The following is a 23,923-nucleotide window of genomic DNA, read 5'->3' as shown; positions in this document are numbered from 1 at the left end:
AGTTCTATAAGCAGAAATTTTTGTTTCAGGCATTGCTGTATATACAGTACTTTGACTAGGTCCTGGCACTCAAACTGACTATTCAGTATTTTATATGGTTCAAAAGAAAATAACTATTGATATTTTGACAAATATCCATCCATGTCTCTTCTCTCATAAGCAAACATCCATTTATGTATCCCTCAATGTTTCACTCCCTAGGACTTACTAAAATTTAAAGAACATGTCTATACATATATTTTTAAATTTACCATCTTCCCTCTGGAAAGTTTTTATTATTACATACAAAACTGTACCAGACTGTCTTTCTGTTTGTTTGCTTCCTTTTCCAAGTACTGTGGATAGTAATTTCCTATTTTCACTTACTTTTTTTTTTTTTTTTTTTTGCGGTACGCGGGCCTCTCACTGTGTGGCCTCTCCCGTTGCGGAGCACAGGCTCCGGACGCACAGGCTCAGCAGCCATGGCTCACTGGCCCAGCCGCTCCGCGGCATGTGGGATCCTCCCGGACCAGGGCACGAACCTGCGTCGCCTGCATCGGCAGGCGGACTCTCAACCACTGTACCACCAGAGAAGCCCCACTTACATTTTTGATGATAATTTTTCATGCTGTGGTCATCTGCATTCTTTTTTGGTAAACACCTGGCAATTTCCTATTTGCCCATATTTCTAATATAAAAAAAAGAGCTAAAAAAAAGAGCTGCCAGTTTAAAAAAAAATTGCTAACAAGTCTTTACGTTAAAAAGTGTAAGTTCTTTTTAATTATGTGCTGCAGAATTTTCCAAAGTTGATGTTTGCTTTTTAATATTATAGAGTTGTAAGATTTCACTTATTTTGTGGTTACATTTCTTAGTATTTTATTACTTTTTTCAATGCTGAGATAAGCTTAAAGTAATAAAATGTGCCTATCTGCTCATTATGTATGGGGGATCATTAGTTTAGAGTTCAATTTGGTGAAGCTGTCTTTATTCTGGGAAATGGGACCTGACTTATGGCATCAAACTATGAATAAATGAGTAAAGTATGCTGCAACTTCAAAATTATGAGAAATTTGTGAAGAGTTGGTCATGTAGTGAGTTAATAATTGATGCAAGAAATACAAGTTATAAGCATGCATATTTGGAATACTTTTTACAATGTGGTACTTAAATGAGCTTATTATTATCATTCTCTCTTCCTTAAGATTGAATGAGGTAAGCTTAGAAAATGAGCATTGATCCTCTGGCCTTAGTGGGCATCTTTTCGGATCTCCCTTGTTAATGGATATTCTCAGTCTCTGACTCCTTTCTGACATTATGGATGACCTTTCCATGTAAGCCCAGGCTACCCTGTCAATTAGCTTCTGAGTGTGTTTCCTTGAGAGAATACAAACAGTATATTTAGAGGCTATAGGTATAACCTTATATTTCCCTGAACTTACCAGCTTACCTTTGTCCTCATTTTAGGACTGACAGTAAAATCGGCTATGAGAATGCAAATGAATTTAGTTAAATTTTATTTTTAAAGTACAAAAAGAATTCTCTCTGTGTTGCTTTGAAAATGACCTAGAAAGTAGGTCCAACTCAGGATAGTGAAAATTCACTTTGGTTTTAATATTTAGGTGAAATAATGCATACAAACTAATGATTTGTAATAAAATTTAAATAATTCTCTCAATATTACTCCTAAATTTCATATAAAGTTTGTTTTTAATAATCTGAGATCACAGAAATCACTAGAAATCACTGGGAAAAAATGCACTGTTGTATTATGACTTTGCCAAAAGTCTTTATCTGATTAAATTTATTATGTTTCCTAGCATTCCCTAAACTGACACAGTGTCTAACTCCATTTTTTTAAAAAGTAACATTTCTGAACACCTAAACCTAAAAATTGATTACTAGCAGGAATTACGGGTCTCACTTTTGAATTCTTTGATGAATTAGAAATTACCTTACGAGTAGATAAGTGCCTTAAGATGGGGCAGTTTCATATTATGTCTTTGTATCCTCAGAGTTCATCTGACATGCAGAACATACATACACATACAAATCACTGTTGAAAAATTAAATCTGCGGAGAGAAGGATGGCTGGAGACAGAACGCAACCAGGAGAAAGAAATATTAGCTCTGCCAGCCCTGTTTCAGTCATATTTTTGACTATTTATAATAAAGGAAAGTAAACAGATTGGAAAGCGCCACCAAATACCAACAATTAGGTCTGCAAAACTCTCAGCAAAGCTGTGGAGTTTTACTCAAGTCACTCACGTCCTCTCCCCTACACAACTGCCTTATTCAGCCCTCACTGCTTTCACGGTGCACAAGGAAGCACTGAATCCAAATATTCAAATGGATGCATTTATACAGAACACAAATAAGTAGTTCAAAATCCTCTCAGGAATTTGTATCAAATACTGTATACTTCTTATAGCTAAAGACAGTAGGCACGCCAATTAAAAAATGATTTTCTTTTATAAATTTGTATTTAACTAAACAGTAAGTAGTGACTCCTCATTTTTCATACCTTGGATCAGCTTTTCTTTATGTGAAGTCACCAGGTCTTTGAGCTTTGGTTAGCAAATAAACAATATCCCCTCAAAGCTCTGAGGAAATGTGAACAGCCTTGATGTGGCCTGGTTAGGAAGACATGAAAACCCACTGAACAAATCACTGGCGGAGGAGATGAGTTTGCATTTCAGTATCTCATCCGTAAAGGAAATTCGATGAGTTAATTTCTAAGGCTGGATTTACTGAAAAATTCTTAATTTCTAATTAAGGATTCACTATTTCTCAGTGTATTTCACCAACTAGGTTCAAAACAAATCACATACAAGATACACGCCTTTCCACAAACAAGAATAGAACAGAAAGCCGGGGGGAAATACTAAGAAACTTGTTATCAAAACAGACTCCAAAAGGAATGTCTGAAAATACTGGATCTCCTTTCACGGAGCTATTACCACTTTCTTCAAGTGATATTTAGATTACATGATCCATTTTTATAAAATGAAAGCCGAGATACCATCATAAGTTACATCCCACAAAGGCAGGGACTTCACTTTTCTGTAAATGAAGATTTATATGGAAGATAAATAATAAAACATGAGAGATGAGCTGCTCTGGATGAAGCAGTGTTGAGAGCCCTATTCCCATATCATGCCCCGAAGGGGCGCCATAGAGCTTCTAGTGCACGTGTTCCCGGACTAGGATCCAAGCGTGCTTGTACTGAGATATGGATGTTTCCAGCCCTCTGAGCAGCCAAAGCGTTTCAGTACGTTGCCTCTCCTGATCAAGCTTTATCAGTTTACCCTAAAGTACTCTAGAAATGTTAATTTTCTTTTTTACTTGCACTGTGATAGAAAGATTGAAAACCACTGTAGCACGACAGATAAATTAGCCAGTTAAACTTGAGTTAACAGGTGTGACCTGTTGCCACTGACAGAAGAACCCTAATATGGCTCTTAAAGTACCTATGATTGGGATTGCAGGCCCACCCACCTGAATTTGCTTGCCAGCCTGCCCCACAAGGCTGAATAAACTGAATCGCTCAATTCAACTGCTTACTTGGGCGGGGGGCGGGGGCGGGCACTTAATTTTTCTCAGAAGATCATTTGGCTTCTTGGGGTACCTCTAGCTCTTTATGATAAGCCATGCCATCTGCATAAGAAAAGGTAGCTATTTTTCTATTTTGTGATTGGAAGGCATGCAACTAGTTCATTAAGGGGGAAAAACATGCCTTAATTTGGGTAGAAGTTAAAGAAATTTGAGCCAAGGTCTTTGATATACACCACTTGAGGTGAATATCTTCCATCAGAAGACCTGCCCTGTCAGATTAGACTTTCAGAAGTATTCAGAGTTGAGACTGTGTTAAGTGCTTTATAAACATTACATGAAGTTCTCATAAGTAACAAGATCTTCTTTTTTAACAGTTGAAAAATCTGGAGTTCACAGGAGTGATGATAAAATTCAATTTATTCCAGGTGATCTCTAAGTCCTAACAGAAAAGACAACCTGGTTGGTTGAACCGTTCCAGTAGCTTACTGTGGGCCTGTGTGTGGGTGACTAAAAGCGCGTGCCCTTCACCCCGTCAGAATCCTGAGCTCTGTGAAAGTACATTAAATGTGGATGCAAGGTCTCCAGATGATTTTTGCTGTATAGACAGACTGAAAACCAAAGTGAAGGGCTGCCTGTTTACCAATGAAGGCAGACTAATTCTTAAGTCCATCTTCAAGAGTGGCAGATGAAGAGTTACTTAATATCAATGATCAGAAAACATTCAGACCTAGTTCAACTAACAGCTAACATTCAGCTAACAGTTTTGGAAGCAGGAAAAATTCTCCCAGTGCCTTTTTCAATATGAAGTAATTATCAGATGACTCCATACAAGAAAGATGTATTGGGTGAAGACAAGTTTCATAGAATTTCAAAGTGGGAAAAAAAAAACTGAATTACAGTTGTTTTTTTTCTAACCCTGGCATATTAGATTCACTTTGGGACAATTTTTTAAAATACTGATTCCAGGATTTTAACCAGAGATCAATTGAAACAGAATTTCCAATGACAGACGTGAATATTAGTACCTTTTTGAAACTCGCTGCTGATTTTTATGCATAGCCGTGATTTAAGAACCACTGTTCTAAGGCTTTAGAGTGAGGTTCAACCTGTCACTTGATTATTAGGCAATGCTTCTCTAACTTTAGCCTGCATAGAATCACCTGGAATTTTGGTAAACCACAGATTATGTCCTGGTAGTACTAGCATGGGGCTTGAGATTCTCTATTTCCCACAGGTATGATGGTGATGATTTGAGCGGCTCGTTGAGTAGCGAAGTCTCAGAGCACTGGTTCTCAAACTTGGCTGCACACGTATCAGGCCTACCCGTCCCATTTCATTTATTTGTATTGCTTGCCTCGCCCCGCGGGCAATCAGGTTTGAGCGCTCTGGGTTCCGCAATGCCTACTGCACATTAACCCCAGGTCACAGCACGACTAGCAACACCCCAGCAGAGCTGTCTTTAATCGATACATACCACGAATAATTGGTCTACTCAACAGAATTTTTTTAGACATTGCCCTGGTGTATGTATCGTGAGCTGTCCTTCCCCGCAGCTGATATTTAAGAATATTCAAGGCTACGCAGTTAGTGGGAGAGCCCATAAAACAGGGTTCATTCATACCAACTCCTAGCTCAAGGCTCTTAACCTCTCCGTGTAAGGATAACAGAAACAACCTGACAAGGTTATGAGTATTAGGGAAGTCACAGCATCTAAGTACCTGGCTCAGAGTAAGTGGTATCAAGCTCCTATTACTGCCCATTTTGTACGAAGCCCTTCACCTGTGTTGGGCATGACCAGTGCAGGTTGTGCAGCTCCTTTTAGACAACTAGATTGTAAGCTCCTTTAAGGAGTAAAATGTCCTAACGTGTTAAGGCAGGAAATGTTACAAATATTAAAACAAACCATAATATAGATTATATATTACAATATAATTGTATCTATTAAACCAAACTAACCAGGCAAAAGCCAAAGAAACAAACCCTGCCAGAAAGAATTAAAATGAAAAGGCTCCAGGCCCTGGATTTAAAAAGCCGTAACCCATCTGGGGAGAATTTGTTTTCCAGCATTCCCCAATTATGTCCAGGACCTCATCTTTGTACTAACCACCCTGTGTGACCTGTTTTGTCTCTCATTAGACTGAACTTCTTCAGAACAGCTCTCTCTTCTGGAGACATTCCCCGGCAGGGAGGCTTTCACTGGGTAGGTATTCAATAAAGCAGTACTGAAAGAACAGACAAACCCATATATATTCACTCCAGAAAACTCTTGGTAGCCAAGGTTTGCTTGCAGTCTATTTCTTATGTGTTAAAATACTTCAAAACCTGTGCTGCTGGTCTATCAGTGACAGAACGTGTTTGCTGGATGATGTTAATATAAATAAACCCCATGTACCGGAACATCTTTCCACATTCTAAGTAGCCAAAACAGAGTTTTGTGTACAATCTAAATTTTAACAGTGATAGCATGATTGGATTTTCCAGAACTATTTTTGCTATTTTGCAAGTTAATGTGGACTCAAATCATTTAACATCTTCCCAAGTATCTTTCATTTAAAAATTTACTAGTTCTTTCGAGTAGAATTTTTCAAGGGGTGAAAAGTAGATGCTTAACCTATTTTTGAGAAGTTTCGACCAACAAAGCTGATCTTAATGTAGTAATCTTCAGCAAAATTTGTGAATTCACAGAATTTATTCCAGAATCTAAAATAAAAAATCTATAAAATGTGTTTCACAAGATTAAGTAATGAGCTCTCATTCATTTGTTCTTGAAAAAAAATCTCAAACAATGCATTCAATCTAAAATCTCTGAGCTGGTCCAGACATTCCATAAAGATGATAATTTTTTTAATGAATGCCCTTATGCCTTATATAATCATTGGAATTTTTTTGTTTATCAAAGAAAATGAGGTAACATTTCTTGTTCACGCTTTTATAATTGTGTTTGCGTTAAGGTATGTCACTTAAAATTATAAAGGGCATCCTTGTTTGAACCAATACAATGATTCATCTTCTCTCCTAAGAATCCATTTAACACTTGAGCGGAATCAGCCATTCTGTGCTTGTGTTGCTTGATTTTGTAAAAATTCTGAGGCTTACTTTTTGCCTTAGGCAACCTGTTCAGTCTTATTTTAAATGAAGGTTTTCAGCAAAGTATAACCCTAATATCTAGATGAAAGAGTAGATATTTTTTGTCATCTCATCCAACTCCATTTCCTATACAAGAGAACCTAGAGATGTCTCAGAAAGGCTTGTTGAAGGCTGCTGCAGAGAGCTAGGACAAGAACCAGAGCCCTGCCTCACTACCCTTTCCACTAAAGTTCACCACACCTGTCTGCTGGGAGGTAAGTCCTCCTCAGAGCTCTTGTACTCCTCCAGGTCTTGCTAGGTGTGCCATGTCTTCAAGGCCCTGAACACTTCTACCCAGCCCACTTCTCAGTCTTGTTTATGCAGCCGGTAACCTTGAGTAATGAGGTAACAGCTTTTTATGGACAAAGAACAGGCTTGCTTACTTTTTGCTATAAAAGTTCAGTGTAAACCCACTGAGTGCATGGCATCCATCTGGTACATACTGCATCGCCCCTGTGGGACTTAGGTGTAAAGGGAACCAATGCACACAGGCTACTGCTCACACTGCTTGCATAATTAAGTCCTTTGTCTCTGATCCAGGAATGTCATGTCTTCTGCTAGCATCCATGAAACAGTAGCATGGTCATTATCTTATAAGAAGTGTACAATCAAATCCCAAGACTGCCACTGATTTTAGCTTGAAAATTCATGTCTACAGGTTATTATAGCAAATGATTTAACTAGATTTATTCAGAACATATGAGATTGGTCAACATGGAAAGAGAACAAGGGCGACCATATAAGTGTGTTCCCATTCCTCTTAATTCTAAAAAGCTTTTATGCTAATTTTGGTTCTAATCACGTCACTGAAGACTTTTTACTCAAAGCTAACTAAAATATTCAGGTATTTAAAAGAGATGGATTTAGTTTTAGCTAAGTATAGTTATTTTGTAATTAAAATATGCAGAAAGTAATTTGTCAAAGTCAATATTCGCCATAGACAAATTAAGCTTCTATTTATCGCTGGAAGATTTGAATACAGAGGTTGGGCAAATTGACAAATTTTCTGACTAATTACTTTTTTGAATGCATAGCTAAATCAATTTAGTTAATATTTAAAGGAAGACTAAAGACAGCAAGAGGGTTGGCATATAATGGAACTCACCTTTCTCAATGAGCTCTCTAAAGAATATTTTAAAATGTTTAGTCTTCAAAAAAAGCTATTTATAGCAAACAGAGCATAAAGTTGTCTATATAGAAATTTTTTAAAAACTTGGAAATAAAGAATCCCCACTTGCCACCCATGCCTCACACATCATTACTTGCTCACAGAGGCTTCCCTCGCACAATGACTGGCTCTCGTGATGGCCAGAGGGAGTACAGCATAGTAGTTATGGCAGTTACAGCAGTTTCTAAATTCTAGGTTAAAATCTCAGCCTTCTCACTTCCAACCAGATGGATGACCTTGGGCAAGTTACTTATTCACTTAGTTCTTCAGTTACATTATATGATTGTTATGAGGATCGAGTTACTTAATATGACAAACGCTCAAATGTTAAATTTGATTCACTTTAAAAATCTGAAGGATACAATTTAGAACGGCAATGAACCTTACACATGGTACAGTTCAGTCCAATCTCTTCATTGTACAAATGAGACATTTGTCCCCAGTGTTAAAGCTATTAAGAATGAAGCTGGGTCTACCATTTCAAAGCTTTCCATTACACAATGCATCACATAACCAGTGGCTCTTTCTCCAGTATTTAAAGGCAATCCCCCATTCTTCTCTCTCCTGCCAATTCCCTCCACCAACAACTCCAACCATTTTTTTTTTAATATGAAAAGAAAGGTATGTGATAGATAAACACACACAATGTTACATCTACACCGTGCTGTCTACCTGCAGGAATGAATTGCTGGAATCCAATATGGACATCATAGGACACAGTATTTAAGTTTTGCCAAATTCTCCAAAAGAAAAAAGCACTTATTGGCATACAAACAATACAACCAAAAAGATGCTAACATTTGGGTAACGGCTAACAATTTACACCTGCCTTCTTTGTATGTTTCACGTATTATTTCTAGGTCTTAATTTCTTGGAAAAATTCCCACATTTCCGACATTTAAAAGCATTCCACATTTTTAGTTGGGGCTGCCAAACAGGCTATTTTGTGAAAGCACAATATGCATCTTCCAGAAGTCCAATTCAAAGCTGCATGTATTCAAAATACGTTAACAGTGAGCATTTGTGTATTAACCATAGGTTCTGAGACACATCACCTTTCATTTCTTGCATTTACTGTCTCAAGTGGGAGGAACAATTCAGCAAGGAAACAGCTGTGAGAACAATGAACAAATCTGAAGCCAAGGGACTTCTACAGTTTAGTGAAATATACTGTGCAACTAACAATTATATCAAGAAACGAAGCCTCATCTATGACAGGTATGCTCTAAGTTGACTATTTTCTGCAATAAAAATGACAAAAAGCTAACCTTACAATGAAAAATGCTACATAATTAATACAACAGACATACACTTTCCCTCCCATCCCACTTTTCTGGAAATAAATTACTAGAAGCTAGATTTATTGTCTTGATGGCATCCCACTTATTTTCTTCCTCTTTTTCTTCATATAAACATGATTGCAAATCATAAAAAACCACAAAAAACAAAAAAAGCAAGTACATTAATTTTCTATTGCTGTGTAATGAATTATCACTAATTTAGCCGCTTAAGAGACGTTTACTACCTCATAGTTCTGGAGGTCAGAAGTCCCGGCACAGCATGGGGACCATCTCGGCTCAGGGTCTCACAAGGCAGAAATCAAGGCATTGGGGGTCCCGCCCGCATTCTTACCTGGGGGCTCTGGGGGAAAACTTGCTTCCAGACTCACTGAGGTTCTTTGCTAAATTGAGTTCCTTGTGCTTGTACAACTTAGGAGCCTGTTTCCTTGCTGGCCTCCCAAATCCTCAGCCTTGTAGTAAGCAACAGAGAATCTTCTAAGTCAGCAACAGGGAATCTCCCTCCCACGAAATCCCTCCCACAGACTGAATCTCTTTTGCCAGGAACAGCCCAGTCCCTTTTAAGAGCTCACCTGATTCAATCAAGAACACAAAGGCAGTCTCCCTATCTTAAGGTGAACTGATTTGAAGCCTTAATTACTTGAGCAAACACTTTACAGCTGAACAGAGATTAGTATTTGCCTGTCAGGGGCAAAGTGTGTGTACACCAGAGTGGGAACCTTGGGGTCCAGTTCAAAATTCTGTTTCCTACAACAGGGAAATCAAGATTACAGTCTCTTTAACCGGAATTAATAGGCTATTTTACTTGACCACCATTTTGGACTTTAATCTCTTCTAAAAATAAATTTTCAATAAGATGTCTGCTATTCAGGCTTAAAAGATAAAGAAAAGCAACATGGTAATAAGAATTCTAAAAGCCAACTGCAATTATTTCATAACCATATCAAAGTAATCGATGTATCTCATTACGGTAGCCTAGTGATTTTTAAATTTTTTAATCATGGGTTAAACAGTGACAATAATGCTCCATGGAGGATCAAGGAAGCATGAGTGATGTAAGAATATTGATTTGTAGTTATCTGAGGATAAAAATAATGGTAATTTTCATATTATCAGCCATTCTCCCGAATTAGTTCAAAACCATCTGGAAAGAAGTAAGGCTAGACTGAAGATGGGGCACAGGGAAAGTTCTCGGCGCTGGAAGCAGCCCTTTAGCTTTGCGAATGTAAACAGTGTAGTGTTTTATAGATTCTAAAATGGATCCTTTTTACTGTTCTCCCCCCTTTCCTTCTGATAATCTCTAGCGTTATCAACTAATGTAAGGAAGCCCAGGGCAACGTGTTACGTAATGTAGTTGTCATCTTACTGAGCCTTTCCTCACCTCTGCAACTAGAAACATCTATCTCTGGGTCTCACTAGCCACACTTGTGAAAGAAAACCGTTGTAGAATTTTACAGCTGAAATGGACCTGAGATCGTGATCTTTAAAGTTCCACCCAGATCTAAAGTCATATTTACCCAAATATCAACTTTTAAAAAGAGAAAATATTCTTCCTAATTAGAGAAATGTGGTAATTAAATGGATGTTATAGGGTATTTGGTTTCCTGGTTAGAATAACTTTTATTACTTTTAATTTCAGATAAACTTTCTGCATATGTTTTAGCATTTCAATAAACGATGTGTCTTGATCTTGTTTCTAACCCCCTTGCAATTCAAGACACTGGACTATTCTTTTGCTTATGTTCTCAAGGTCTTTATTTACATCAGTTAAAAGAATTTTGTTACCTTACAAAATTGGAGACACTTCCAATTCAAAGACTAATGTATTAAAATCAATTCAGGTTTCCTATAATTAGGCCTCATCACCTTGCTTGCATGATCTGCAAAAAAGAAGGGAGAACGCAGAATTCACAAGTATATTACTCTAAACTTTGTTGTACTGACATTCCTGAACCTTTGACATAATTCAATTCACTTTTACTGAAAGGTTATGATATATCTGATTTTGTATCAGACCCTAAGCTTCCTTGGGGCATCTTTCTATCCTCAGCACATGTTTAGAACTTAGTAGGTTCTCAAAATGAGTTTCCAGAATGAGTATAGAATAAATGCACAGGTCCTGCTTTCAAGAAGCTTAGAATCTAGTGGGAAAGACAGATTTTAGCCCAGTGAAACCCATTTCAGATTTCTAACCTACTGAACTGGAAGATAATAAATTTGCATTGTTTTAAACCTCAGAGTTTGTGGTAATTTAATATGGTAGCCATAGGAAACTGACTCAAGTTCAGAGAATTGTTTCAGCTGTGAAAAGGCTTCATTGGGGTGGTGTTTCATGAGAGGAAGGGCCAGGACTCAGTGGAGGAAAACAGGTGATGTTAGATAAATCCTTGCTACTCATAAAGTATGGTTGGTCTCTTCTGAGCAGGGCTGGTAGAAACTGGCTTTTTTTTTTTTTTTTTTTTTTGGAAATGCAAAATGTCAGGCACAGAAGCCAGACCTATTGAACCAGAGTCAGCATTTTAACAAGATCCCCCAGGTGATGTGTATTCATATTAGAGTTTGAGAAGCACTAGGTTACATTTATTAAAAACTATTTTAAAATGTGTAGAAATCTTTGATTCTTTTTTGACACACAAGTTTGCTGGGAAAAAAATTTAAACATAACCCTAAGAAGAATGCTAGATTGCTGTTTGTTACACTGACCAGAAAAAAAAAAAAAAAAAAATTTCTACTGCTCTTAAATAAGAAGGCCCTTCAATAAAATCCATTTACCCCCATGGACAAAACATTTTCATTCTTCAAAAATTTCCATGAATTGAAAGATTACAAATGTCAAAAATTTTACACCTTTAAATAAATATTAGAATCCCTGGAAGAGTACTCAAAGAGCCATGCTGTGGCAGACAAAAGAACTTCATTCACATAATACGTTTTCTTTAATTACTTTAATATAAAAGACACCAATGTTTCATATTTCACATAATATTTTTTAAAAAGTTTTAAAACCCTATAATAAGTATTTAATGAAAATAAATTTATTGAATGGTAGTAATGACTGCAAAAGCAATACTACCAAATGATTACTGAGGCCTTTTGCATTAACAGTAATTGGAAGGTAGGTGGAAAAAATTTCAAACAAGAATATGGATGTTTTAAAACTACATTTTATCCAGCCTTTACCTTTTTGCTAAATCTTGTGCTTATTAGATGTATTCAAGATGGTTATAAAGCTATTCAGCTAAAGTAATACTTCAAAGATGTTAGAACAGCCCTCCATTAATGATATGGTGTTGCAAATCCTCCCATCTGTTTACAAAATTAAAACAAGCAATGAGCGAATGAGTCTTTCTGGGTAAAAGATTCAGTTAAAAAAGAGAACATTAACAGAGAATTAGTGATGGTGAGCAGAATAAGAAAATTAGCATAATTAAGAAAGATATGTAATTATTCAACATAAGTTTGTCTGGTTAAACCAGTGCAACATAATAAATAACTTGACTGCATCGTGAGCGAAAGGGGTAACACGATCCAGAGTCCTGTTTTTAAATTCTCGTTTAATAATCCTATTTCAATCAACCTGTAAAGTAAAAGCACTGAATCCACATTAACATTGTAACATACATCTTACAATAAGACAAAAGTCAAACTATTACTGGGAGATCTTTGTCTTTAACTGTGCACAATTTAAGAAAATTTCACAAGAGTGTGCACTTTTGAAAGTATGATCAGTGTATATGGTATAGAGAAAACAGGCACCTCCATTATAATTTTTTTAATAAATAAAAGCACATTAACATAAGAAGAAGGTAAGCAGCACCTAAAACCTTTGACATCTGTAACTAAATGCTGGTACCCAAACGGTCTAATTGGTTAAGTTTTACTAAGAGGCGCAAAAAAGAGCCAATTTTTGACTTAACGTTTTAATTCTACTAGAGCCATGAGCTTGTCCGGGCTTACAGTCCTGTCACCTGATGGTGAGTAGCACACCCGTTCTTCACATGTCTTATACTTTGGAAAGCAGACCCGACTCTGGAGCACTCGCCTTAATTAGATTCTGAATTTCCTTGAATTTTGGATGATCTTTATCAGCCACCAGCTGTAGCAGAACAGCTTCACTTGTAGTCACTATGATCCCAGTTCGAGCAAGACGCTTTAAAAAAAAAAAAAAAGACAAATCAAGAAATTAAGCATGAGAATGAACACTGTATTAAAACAGCAAAAAGCATGCCAGGACACAATGATTAGTGTCCTCTATCAAAACCATGGCCCTTAGCCATACCATCAAATTCAGACATGAGGAGAGATTTCAAACTAGCCACACCACAAACCCTTTATGATGGTTCTCAATATTAGTAATAAGGACTAGGAACAAGTAAAAGAGAATAGGCAGCCAATATTCTCACTTGCCAATATTCTCACTTATATGCACCAGGGACAGAGGGAAATCAAGGCTAAGGACTGTAAAACAATGATTCTTAAGTTCTTTTTTTCCTCTCTCCAAATATCTGACATTAAACTGCATGCCCTTCCCGTAAGTAAGAAATGCTGGTGGTAGAGGAGCCTCATGTGAGGGTTAAGAATGTGCCACTGGACGACAACAGAACCACTACCATTGCCACCATTGTAAGCTTTTTAGAATCATAAACGGGAGTATAAAATTTAAGGTTGTATAGAGTTTCATTGACAGGTGAAAGAACATCCTTGCCAAATTGTTCCAGTGGAATCATAATAAAGAGCTAAGGACAGAAATCTCAAGGAAGGGAGGAGGGAAAGGGAAGGAGGAGGGCAAAGTAGAGAAAGTGGAGAAAAGGGTGGGAGAGGGGAATGGGAGGAGAATTCTAGAGCAGAGATCCATTTTCTGGATGTATTTATCAGAAACCTCAGGGAAAAAAACAGACCAACTGTTTGTTACTCCAAGCAACATTCACTGTAAGAGCCTTAGAAGATGAGGTGGTTAGACACGATTCCTATGCAAGTTAGAGGAAAAGACGTGGATCAGTGTCTCGTCATAAAGGGAGTCACCTGAATAAACAGGACATCCCAATGGAGCCAAAGTAAACCCTTCAAATGGCTGCAGATCCAGAGACCCAACCTTCCCACTGGCAGACTCGTCCTTTTTATCCCCAAGGATGCAGAAGGGAGTGTAAGCCATAGCCTACTTATCAGATAGCAAGCTTGGACCTCAAACACCAGCACAGGAGTGTGCAGAGCAGGCTGACCACAGCTCTGGAGAAATGAAAAAACAGCAGAAGGTTACATAGGAAAGAGGAAGAAATAAGTGAGGCTGCTAGTGTCCTTTACGTTGGGACAAATCCCAGAGGATGAGTCAGCACTGAGTTCTTTAAAGACGTCTGGAGACTAATTTCCTCCTCCTTGCTTTTCAGTCAACTCCTGACTATCGTATCAAACCCTCAGAAATCTCAAAGGACTGTGTGCTTGCTTCAGACAGCAGGGCAGGGAATAAGACTAGCTGCAGCTCGGTGCCGTGAATGTCCAGCCATCCAAATGCAGCTCTCTCCCTGGCTGCCTGCCTTCCTTACTGCTCCCTGTTGAATCAACGGACTTTCAATCAGTCAGTCTGAATCTGAATCATACTTTCAATGTCTGTGAAAGTGCCTTCTATATTCCAAAGTGCAAACAAAGGTCAGTTCTCAGTAATCTTTCTAGTTCCTTCATGAGGCAGGAAGGACAGAAAACTGTTTCCAGGTCTGAGGAAGAAATGTGATGACCCAGGAAGAAGGCAGCTTTTTTCCATAGTGCTTTCCTGACCAGACTAGAGCAGCACCGGATCCACCCTAAGCCAGCAACCCTCAGGGATGCTGTGAGTCCGTACACTGTGGCAGGGGCAAGCTGGGACACTAGAGGCACACAAAAAAACTTTAGTAAACAGAAACATAAAATTATTTAACTTCAAGACGGAGATATACCCAATATTGATTGCATTCGAAAGTAATCCAGCCAAGAACCTGTGTTAGGGGAAGGCGTGGCTCACGCCTTTGCTAAGATTGCAAAGTCTTTAGATCAGACTAACAGATCTTCCCACGGTGCCTTCCCAGCCCCAACCCAGAAGGGTACCTGAGCAGAAAGAGAACAGCAGCACTTTTTCCAGACACCGGCAGGTTCCTGCCCACCACCTTGAGCTATGAGTACACCTACAATACTGGTCCCACACTCACTTTATCTCCTGGCTTTAGATGGGGCAATTAAAACTCCAGCTGTTTAATGCAAATGGGTACACGGTTTAATAGGCTTCCTGAGTTCTTCCCTTACACTTGCAAAACCAGTCCAACTAGGCCAAAGGAAAGGTTACTCTGACCCACAAACCTAAAAATGCAAGAACACAAAGCCAAGATGGTCTCAGAGAGGGTGGGGAAAAAAAAGACTAAACCCATTGAATTCCCAAGTAACACTAACAACTCCCCAGAAGTACAAGGACATCAAGCTCATGAGACGGTTTTAGTCTATTTTATCTCACATTTACTCGACAATTGTAAGTTGAAAGAAAAATGCCTGACAGATGGTAGGTGCTCAAAAAATTTTGTGGAATAAAGCACACACCACAGATCCTGGCAGAGAAGTTTTAATAACGGTAACTATAAATATTATTAGTACAATGGTCTTAACAGGCAATATGGGGAGTCTCAGGAATGACCTCAAGTAGTTGCGTTCTCAAGGAAAAAAAGAAGGGGAGCAGACCAGATCTCTATTCCACTTTCATAGTCACAGAAGAAAAAAGGAGACTTAACATTTCTCCCAAGGACTGAGGGACTAGAGCACCTCCATACCAAATTAAGACTAAGAGGAAAAATCTGAAATGTGGCACACATCTTCCCCCATCACCACCTGACCTGCTTCTTCTCTCCCTTTCAACCTCAGCACCGTAAGCCAAGGCAATGCTGGCTGCTCCAGGCTCTTCCAAACCCCCCCCAGACCATATTCCTTCCTTCCCTCCTCAGAACTTCTCAGGACTAGTCCATTCTGGGTCTTGGAAGCTGATATATGCTTATACTTTTCTGATCAGTTAAACCTCATGAAGACAACAAAAACAAATAATAGCTACAGTAAAAATAAAAGCAACAGCTAACATTTGAGTGTTTACCATATCAGACACTGTACTAAGTGCTATCAATACATTATTTCATTGATTCTTCACAAAAATCCTCCCACGTAATGACTATTATTTCTATTTCACAGTCAACAAAAAATTAATCCATCAATCTAAGAAAGAAACAGATGAACCTATTTGCAAGGCAGGAATAGAGACACAGACTTAGAGAACGGACATGTGGACACAGGGGTGGAAGGTGAGGGTGGGATGAATTGGGAGATTAGGATTGATATATATACACTACCATGCATAAAATAGATAGCTAGTGGGAACATGCTATAAAGCACAGGAAGCTCAGCTCGGTGCTTTGTGACGACCTAGGTGGGTGGGAGGGAGGTCCAAGAGAGAGGGGACATAGGTATACATATAGCTGACTCACTTCATTGTACAGCAGAAACTAACACAACATTGTAAAGCAATTATACTCCAATTAAAAAAAAGGAAGAAATGGAAAATTTTATTCAAGCCAAAGTGAGGATTATAACCTGGGAACAGCCCCTCAGAAAGCTCTGAGAACTGGTCCACCCGTTAGAAGTCAAAGCACAGTTACATAAATTGAGACAGAGGGCTGTACATTAAATGACCTATTATTGACAGTTTACATAATCCAGATCTAAGTGCCATTGTCGTGGGTCATGTGACCCTTTAGAAGATCAAGAAGGAATGTTATCTTTTAAGGGGTTGTCTGCTCTTTATGGTTGAGCAGGTATTTCTGCTGATGGGAGGTTTGGTCGATGCACACTTTAGATACACAATGCACAGTAGGGAGGAGAGAGGAGGCCAAAGGGCAAAGAAAATGTTTTCATGTTTAAATTTTTCTTGTCTTGTCATAAAAATATGAATTTTATTTCACATCACCAATGAGAAATCTGAGGCAAAGATATTAGGTAATTTGTCCAAGGACACTAATTTACAAAATGCCGGAACCTGAATTCAAACCCATATTACCCCTCCACTGTTTAGACTCCTCCTAATCAGTAAGATTACAGACTACCTCCAAAAGAATGAGGCTCAGATGGTAAAATGGCTGTTTTTATTCTGAGTCTTGGTAGAACACAGAACTGCCAACAATCAAAATTTTCTGTAATAAATGGCATAATAAAGACATCTAAAAAACGAATGTAGGACAAAAGTTCTTGAAATCGCTTTACAAGCAAGGAAAATTTTTGGTTTTGTATGTTCTTAGTTTTTCGCTTCCTTGGAAACACTTCAAGTTCTGGACCTCAGCATTACCATAAAGGTATTCAAAGAAGAAAAGAGCTGCCTGCCGAGGTAGTACGGATCTGACAGTGGAAGTGTTTAAACTCAGATTACTAAGGAAATTTGAAAAGTGGAAGCTAACTATGACTGTAAGAACAGCTTAAAGATCTCTGCTGAGAGGGGGAGAAGCAACACTTAGTATCTAACCAACCAGAGAACCCAGTAGTCCAAGTGGACTTGAAAATAGTTGAATAAAATAAATAAAACCATTTCCACCTATAATCGCAAAATAGGACTCACTGCTCAGGAATAAGAGAAAGGATGGCCAACCAGGGCCTTAAAACCACTGCTGCTGACAGCTACCCGCCTGCTTCTACATCAGCCCTCCCCACTGACTTGAGTCTCCTTTCTTTCCTCTCTTTCTTATTTGCCCAACTCACCACCCTAGGGAACATTTTAGGCTAGAGAGGTGATTGAGCAATCCTACAGAGAAAGTGGTTCACAGGTCAGCTTATGCATGGAACACTGGAGGGTCTCAAAAAAAAATCTACATTTCCCATTCTCAATAAAAATAATCAGTTAAAAATTCAGCAATTCAATCCAGATTGACATTACTTTAAAGCTATTATAGAATTAGAATTAAACATGAAAGAGAGAGATGCATAATGCGGAGTGAAGGTTCAAAGGATTAATTGTGGGAGTTTGTTTTTCAACAGTCTCGGAATAGGCAATGCTTACGTAAGGCTACTGTTATGCAACACTGATGAAAGTCATTAACTCCCTGACTCTGAAGTATATCTTGACACTCCACACAGAGAGCCATTAAACACTGTGTGTGAGTGGTGCCCACAGTCAGAGACACACCTCCTATCCCCAGAAATTCAAGTCTGAGGAAATCTAACAAGTGGCTGAACCAGGCTTCGGCCCACCATACCCTAGGTGTTGGCTAGACCCTGGACGAGTTAAGCCTAGGTGAACTGTTGTTAATTTGCAAATCTTTCAGTAGTTCAGAGTAAGCTTACTGGAATACCTCTTAGTTGATGTGCAAAACTAGCAAAGTTACGAAAGAAGATGTAAAGGAGCATTTGGCATCACTAGACATCTAGAAATAAAGACAGAAGATGTAAAACAGGATATGATGGAGAGACCTCAGAGGTTTGTCGTGCGTAGTAGAAACCCCGGAAATCAGCCTGATGGTTGTCAGACCAAGCTCAAATTTAAGAGGTAAATCTTCCACTGCTGTTACATATTTGATACTCTCCAAATTTACTTGGAAGCCTTGGCTAATGATTTATTTTAAAGCAGGACAATTACCTCAAGAGCAAACATCCTGTCCATCATGCTTCTCGACGACGTGGCATCAGCAACAATATGAACCTCAATACCTCTGCCAACGAGCTCCAGAGCTGTCTGTTGGATGCACACATGGGTCTAGTAGGAAAGTAAAAACCATATGTAATAACGTGGTAAACTACCAGTATTTTACAAATGTGCAGCAACACGGTAGAGCAGAAAGAGCACTACAGGTCTAATGGCCTTGTCCACATCTAGTTTTGCCTCCAACTCACTAGCGATCTTGAGCATAAACAGCATTTCTGGCTTTGGCTGCCTCTTTGTTAAGTCAGGGACTGCATTACATCAATGTTCTTTGTACTGGGAACCTTGAACATATTCTTAGAGCTCTGTGAGCACTTTTTTTAAAGATTTTCATCTATGTCATCTGGACGACCTTCATATGGCTGACTACTACCACTCAGTTTTGATGCCACTCGCAGTTGGGTTTATTTCTGTATTCACACCACGTGCCTAACACAAAGAACGCGTTTGCAGTACTGCCAATTGAGATAATGGTGGGAAAACTGAGTTGTGGTAAGGCACCCAGTAGTATAATGGTAAGCCAAGTTAAAAATAACTTGTAGCACAGGCAAAAAATACCCAGTATACATCACCAGAAAATGAATTATACAGATTCCATCTTTGTAAGTATGAACTTGTAACAATTCATCAGCAGAGAATAAAGGGTAAAAACATGCTCCAACAATAAGTGGATTATATAACCAATGAAAGCAGATTTTAATAATGCCAACCAACCTTATCTTCATATGACAAGAGGGCTGTGGAGAATTATCAACTGACAACTCATTAAAATTAGCACTGGAGGACTGCTCAAAGATGATTTTGATTAGACATGAGGTCTAATGATGAACAAGCAAGAAAAGTGCAAAAGTCAGCATTTGGTGTGACATTTATACAAATAGGCTTCCTTTATTTTATCATTATTTAAGTCAAAATACAGAAATTTTTATATCTAAACCTGAGGCTATTAAAACCTACTACTCTGAAACCTACTATCAAAACATCATGGATGTCTTTAATATTATTTGGATTTCACTGTTTTCATAATTTTAAAATTTTAGTGCAAGAGGTGTTTAAAAGCTATGAATAAATACTTATATTCTGTTTCTACATGTCAAAAAACAAACCAAACAAAAAATCATTTTAATCAGCATTAGGAATCCATGAGTATTTTTTTTCCTTTAAAAAAATAGGTACACATGATTCAAATGTGAAGGACAATGAACTACATGACTTCTAAGGTTTTTCTAAAACAAAAACATGACCAAGGTGAGCTCCTATAACACACAAATAAACATACTGTCTTTGGTGAAAATGTGTTCCAAAAGTTGGGGTTCAAAGTAAAGGCCCAAGAATCTATCAACCTAGATTCAAATGCAGCTTCATCTAACTTTAACTAACTCTATGACCTTGGGCAAGACACATAGCACCTGTGTTTGAGTTTTCTCACCTACAATATGAGACCAAAAGTACTTAGCTCAGAGGATTGCTGTGAGAGTTCAACAAATTAATATATATAAAGTGTTTAGATCAGTGCCATGCAAGTAGTCAACACTTAAAAACTGGTAGCTATTTTCTATCAGATACCTACATGGTATTCTATATACAAAATTACATTCTGGAAATAACAAGTTTTCTACAAATGATATCGTGTCCAAAACAGAACAAGAGGTACTCACTTCTACTCCAAATAACACAACACTCCTGACTCCAGGAATCTCTGCTAATGCTGCTTCTACTTCTGGTAATACCATTGAAAACTTGGTCTTTGGAAGTACCAGTTTTACACCCGTTAAATCAATTTCTTGAACGGTGCTACCAAGACCTTTAGGGTACTGTTCTGTTACAATAACTGGAATTCCTAAAATCCGGGCCCCTTGTAACTGGAGGAAAACAAACACACAAAGATAAGTAGCAATATACATATGTTTGCGTATGAATCATGCTTTAGCAAATTGGAAAAAATGAACAAGCAAGCATACCAATCTCTGTCCCACACTAATAATATCTCCAAAATACTTGATGGCTGGTCTGAACCTTTCCTGCATATCACAGCAGAAAAACACAGTGCTTGAAGGTGTAAGATTTCCCAGGGTAGTAAGCTGAAGAAAAAAGAAAAAAAGAATGATTTAGCATTTGTTATACAATGACATTTATTTTCAGCTGGAGGTCAGTAAAGAGAGAAAAACATTCCTACTGTTTGACCCATTAAATCCATTTCTACAACTATTGTCTAAGAGAAATGATATGAATAACAGGAAAAAAAATTATGCCCAAAGATGTCCACTGAATTGCTTTTAATAGTGAAAATTAGAAATAAACCAAGAACCAACAATACAAAAATGATTTCACAAATTTTAACACATTCACATGACAAACATTTTTTAGCCTATTAAAATAACGTATGTCTATGTTTTCAAAAAATGTGCACCATCTAAGAAGAAATGCCATAATCTAACGTTAATTTTAAACACAGAGCACAGTTCAATAGTATTTCAATAATGTAAAAATATGAATAAAAAGTAGAAGCAAATACATGAAAATATGAACACGTGGTTATATAGTTAGGGATGCTGATAACATTTTTTCTTAATACCTTTCTTTTATTTTTCAAATGCTATTTTAAAACATTTGCTAAATGTTATTTAAAAAGATGTATTACTTTTATAATAAAAAAACAGTAAAAAACTTAAATCTGTTGATGGCATTGCTTACAAGAACAAAGAATAAAATTTAAATAATCTGTAGCAAAGATTATGGAACAAAAAACTAAAAAAAAGAAACAAATCTAGATATACTGCTATCATCAACACAGAAATATTAAGTTGGTATTCTCAAGAATAACTTCTTAGACTTCAAATAAAATGCAATGAAATGATGTCAAGCACATCACCACTGTCAAACGGAAAGACATAAATTTGACATCTGAATTCTTACACATATTTATCACAATCAGGAAAGTCAATGAATTAAGATGAAAACTGGGTATTAGATTACCATGCTTTACATTAATTGCTGTAGTTGGTCTATTATAACAACTTGGGCCCAATATGGATCTACCAAAAAGGGAAAAATCACTGTTGAATACAAGAATTTAATTCTTAAAAGTCCATGGTACTTTTCTTTCTACCTTCTGAAATGAGAGAAAGCTCTGGAAAGGATACAGTCTGATCATGAATGAACCCATGCCACTACTCTTACTAGGCACCCTGTAAGTCTCCCCTCTAATTAACCTAAACCACCCACAGACAATAATTACTCATAATTTTATAGAGGAACCTGAGTCCTGATTACATGGTGGTGGCTTCACCACCGGGCTGGCCCTGACTCTGCCTTAGTATCTGTGCACATGGCATACTCCCAAGAAACAATTACTACAAGAATTAAATGAATCATCAAAAGGAATCTTTTATCCTTAACAGTATGACTGTTCTAGTCAGTTTGCACTTTTATTTATCTGTGTCCTGGTCTGAAGGACTCCAGCACCTTAATCTCCCTCTGGTATTAACTCTATAAGTGTGCACTGATTAACCATGCGCAGTCCAACACCAAGTTCATGTCAGAATGCGAGTGCCATCTTTAATTCTAACACTATGTGGAGGGTTTTCCTACTCTGCCAATAAACTATGTTTAAAATAAATATTCAGGCTCCTTCCTTACTTAAATTTTTAATGCAAGTACCATGCTTCCATTTTGGTCATTATCAAAAGCAATGAGTCTGATGTATAGGTAAGTACTTAGGGTACTTGGTTGAAAACCAGTCACTATGACCATGTATCTTAAATTTCAGTAAACATTAAACCTTGGCTCAAAAGGCTTAAAATCCATATATATATATTCTTTTAGAAATTTGAACCAGGGGTCCCTAGTCATCCACCATGTGTTGAGGGGACACTATGAAAAGCAGTTTAGCTGTAACTGTCTTGTTTCAAGTAACTGTTAAGGCACCTTAGCCATCTTGCCATTCTACCACATGGGAATACCAGCAAGCAGGCAAAATAAAACTCCCAGGCATTTGCCCAAGTATGCTGGATGGCCATGCACGAACACACAGCCGACACTTGCTTCGATCTCCAGCTTTCAGATCTTATCTCAGACTGTACTGACTAACTCTGTATACACTCCTAACAAGTTTGGTTGTCTGGATTATAAATTAACACAGGATTGGAAACAGCAAATCTGAAAGGGAACTGCTGAAGATAGGCAAACGGATAGCAACAAGAAATGACAGCTGAGGAAGAAACGATTAAAAATACAATAAAAGCAGATCAAAACTCAACTAGTTCTCATTCTAGACTCCAGTGAAGGAGTAACAAGCTGTATATAAGTTATAAATTGGGACAAAATCATTTTATCACACTCATTAAGAAAATAAGTTACATAATATTTTAGGACTACCATATAAAATGGTCAAAATACAAAAAATTGGGATATTTAAAGGAATAAAACCTTACCTACTCAGAAATCCTAGAATATTCAGACTTGTGGTCTCCTGGGGTTCCTGTTACCTGGTGCTTCCCTATACCTCATTTCAGCTGTGAGGTATCTGTTCTAGGCAGGGGACCACATCAGACGTATGTCATATTAGACACAGATTGAGGAGGTCAGAAAATGCAGCCCTGAAATCGTTAGCACCCTGCAAATCCTTTCTAGTAGAGGAATTCATCATCTATAAACCTTCAGTTAAAGAAAGAAACCATAGAGACAAGCGGGTGAGGCATATTTTTATGCAGAAATGACTGGTTATAATTTCATGAAACAAAAATGCCTTAGACATTCTCCTCTCCAGGAGTTGACATCCCCTTGAATATGACCTGCCCTTAGTAATTTGCTTCTTTAGAGTATAGAGGGAGGGTAATGGTGAACAGGGCCACAGCCAGGTGATCAAGATTGAGGTAATCCATGGTGACAGTATTCAGCTTTGATATATGATGAGAATGACCTTCATGATCTTCCTCTCAAAATCTCACAACCCGGGATGAAGCATGAGGAAAACATCAGATAAACCCAAAATGAGGTCATTCTACAAAAATATCTAATCAGGACTTCCCTGGTGGCGCAGTGGTTGGGAGTCCGCCTGCCCATGCAGGGGACACGGGTTCGTGCCCCGGTCTGGGAGGATCCCACATGCCGTGG

The 23,923-nt window shown here is 37.9% G+C and overlaps 1 protein-coding gene across 6 annotated transcripts in view; it reads right to left on the bottom strand.

Annotated features, from left to right (window-relative positions):
- Nucleotides 1-2,593: 2,593 nt before the first annotated feature.
- Nucleotides 2,594-23,923, bottom strand: part of ISOC1 (isochorismatase domain containing 1) — a 28,923-nt gene continuing 7,593 nt past the window's right edge. The window contains exons 2-8 of one of the 6 annotated variants that reach the window (XR_013827623.1): nt 20,770-20,889; nt 20,467-20,670; nt 18,746-18,862; nt 13,166-13,273; nt 10,909-11,003; nt 9,458-9,575; nt 2,594-2,609 (exon numbers count right to left, since the gene is read on the bottom strand). Coding sequence is in view for 4 of the 6 variants with exons in the window: in XM_079916983.1 (XP_079773109.1) it covers nt 13,127-13,273; nt 18,746-18,862; nt 20,467-20,670; nt 20,770-20,889 (588 nt within the window). In the remaining 2 variants the exon portion in view is untranslated. The other 5 variants (XR_013827624.1, XM_079916982.1, XM_079916984.1 and 2 more) reach the window with 5 other exon arrangements.

The sequence above is a fragment of the Stenella coeruleoalba genome (genome assembly GCF_951394435.1).
Source record: "Stenella coeruleoalba genome assembly, chromosome: 3".
NCBI classification, from domain to species: Eukaryota; Metazoa; Chordata; class Mammalia; order Artiodactyla; family Delphinidae; genus Stenella; species Stenella coeruleoalba.
This window is presented reverse-complemented; position numbering and strand designations above follow the sequence as displayed.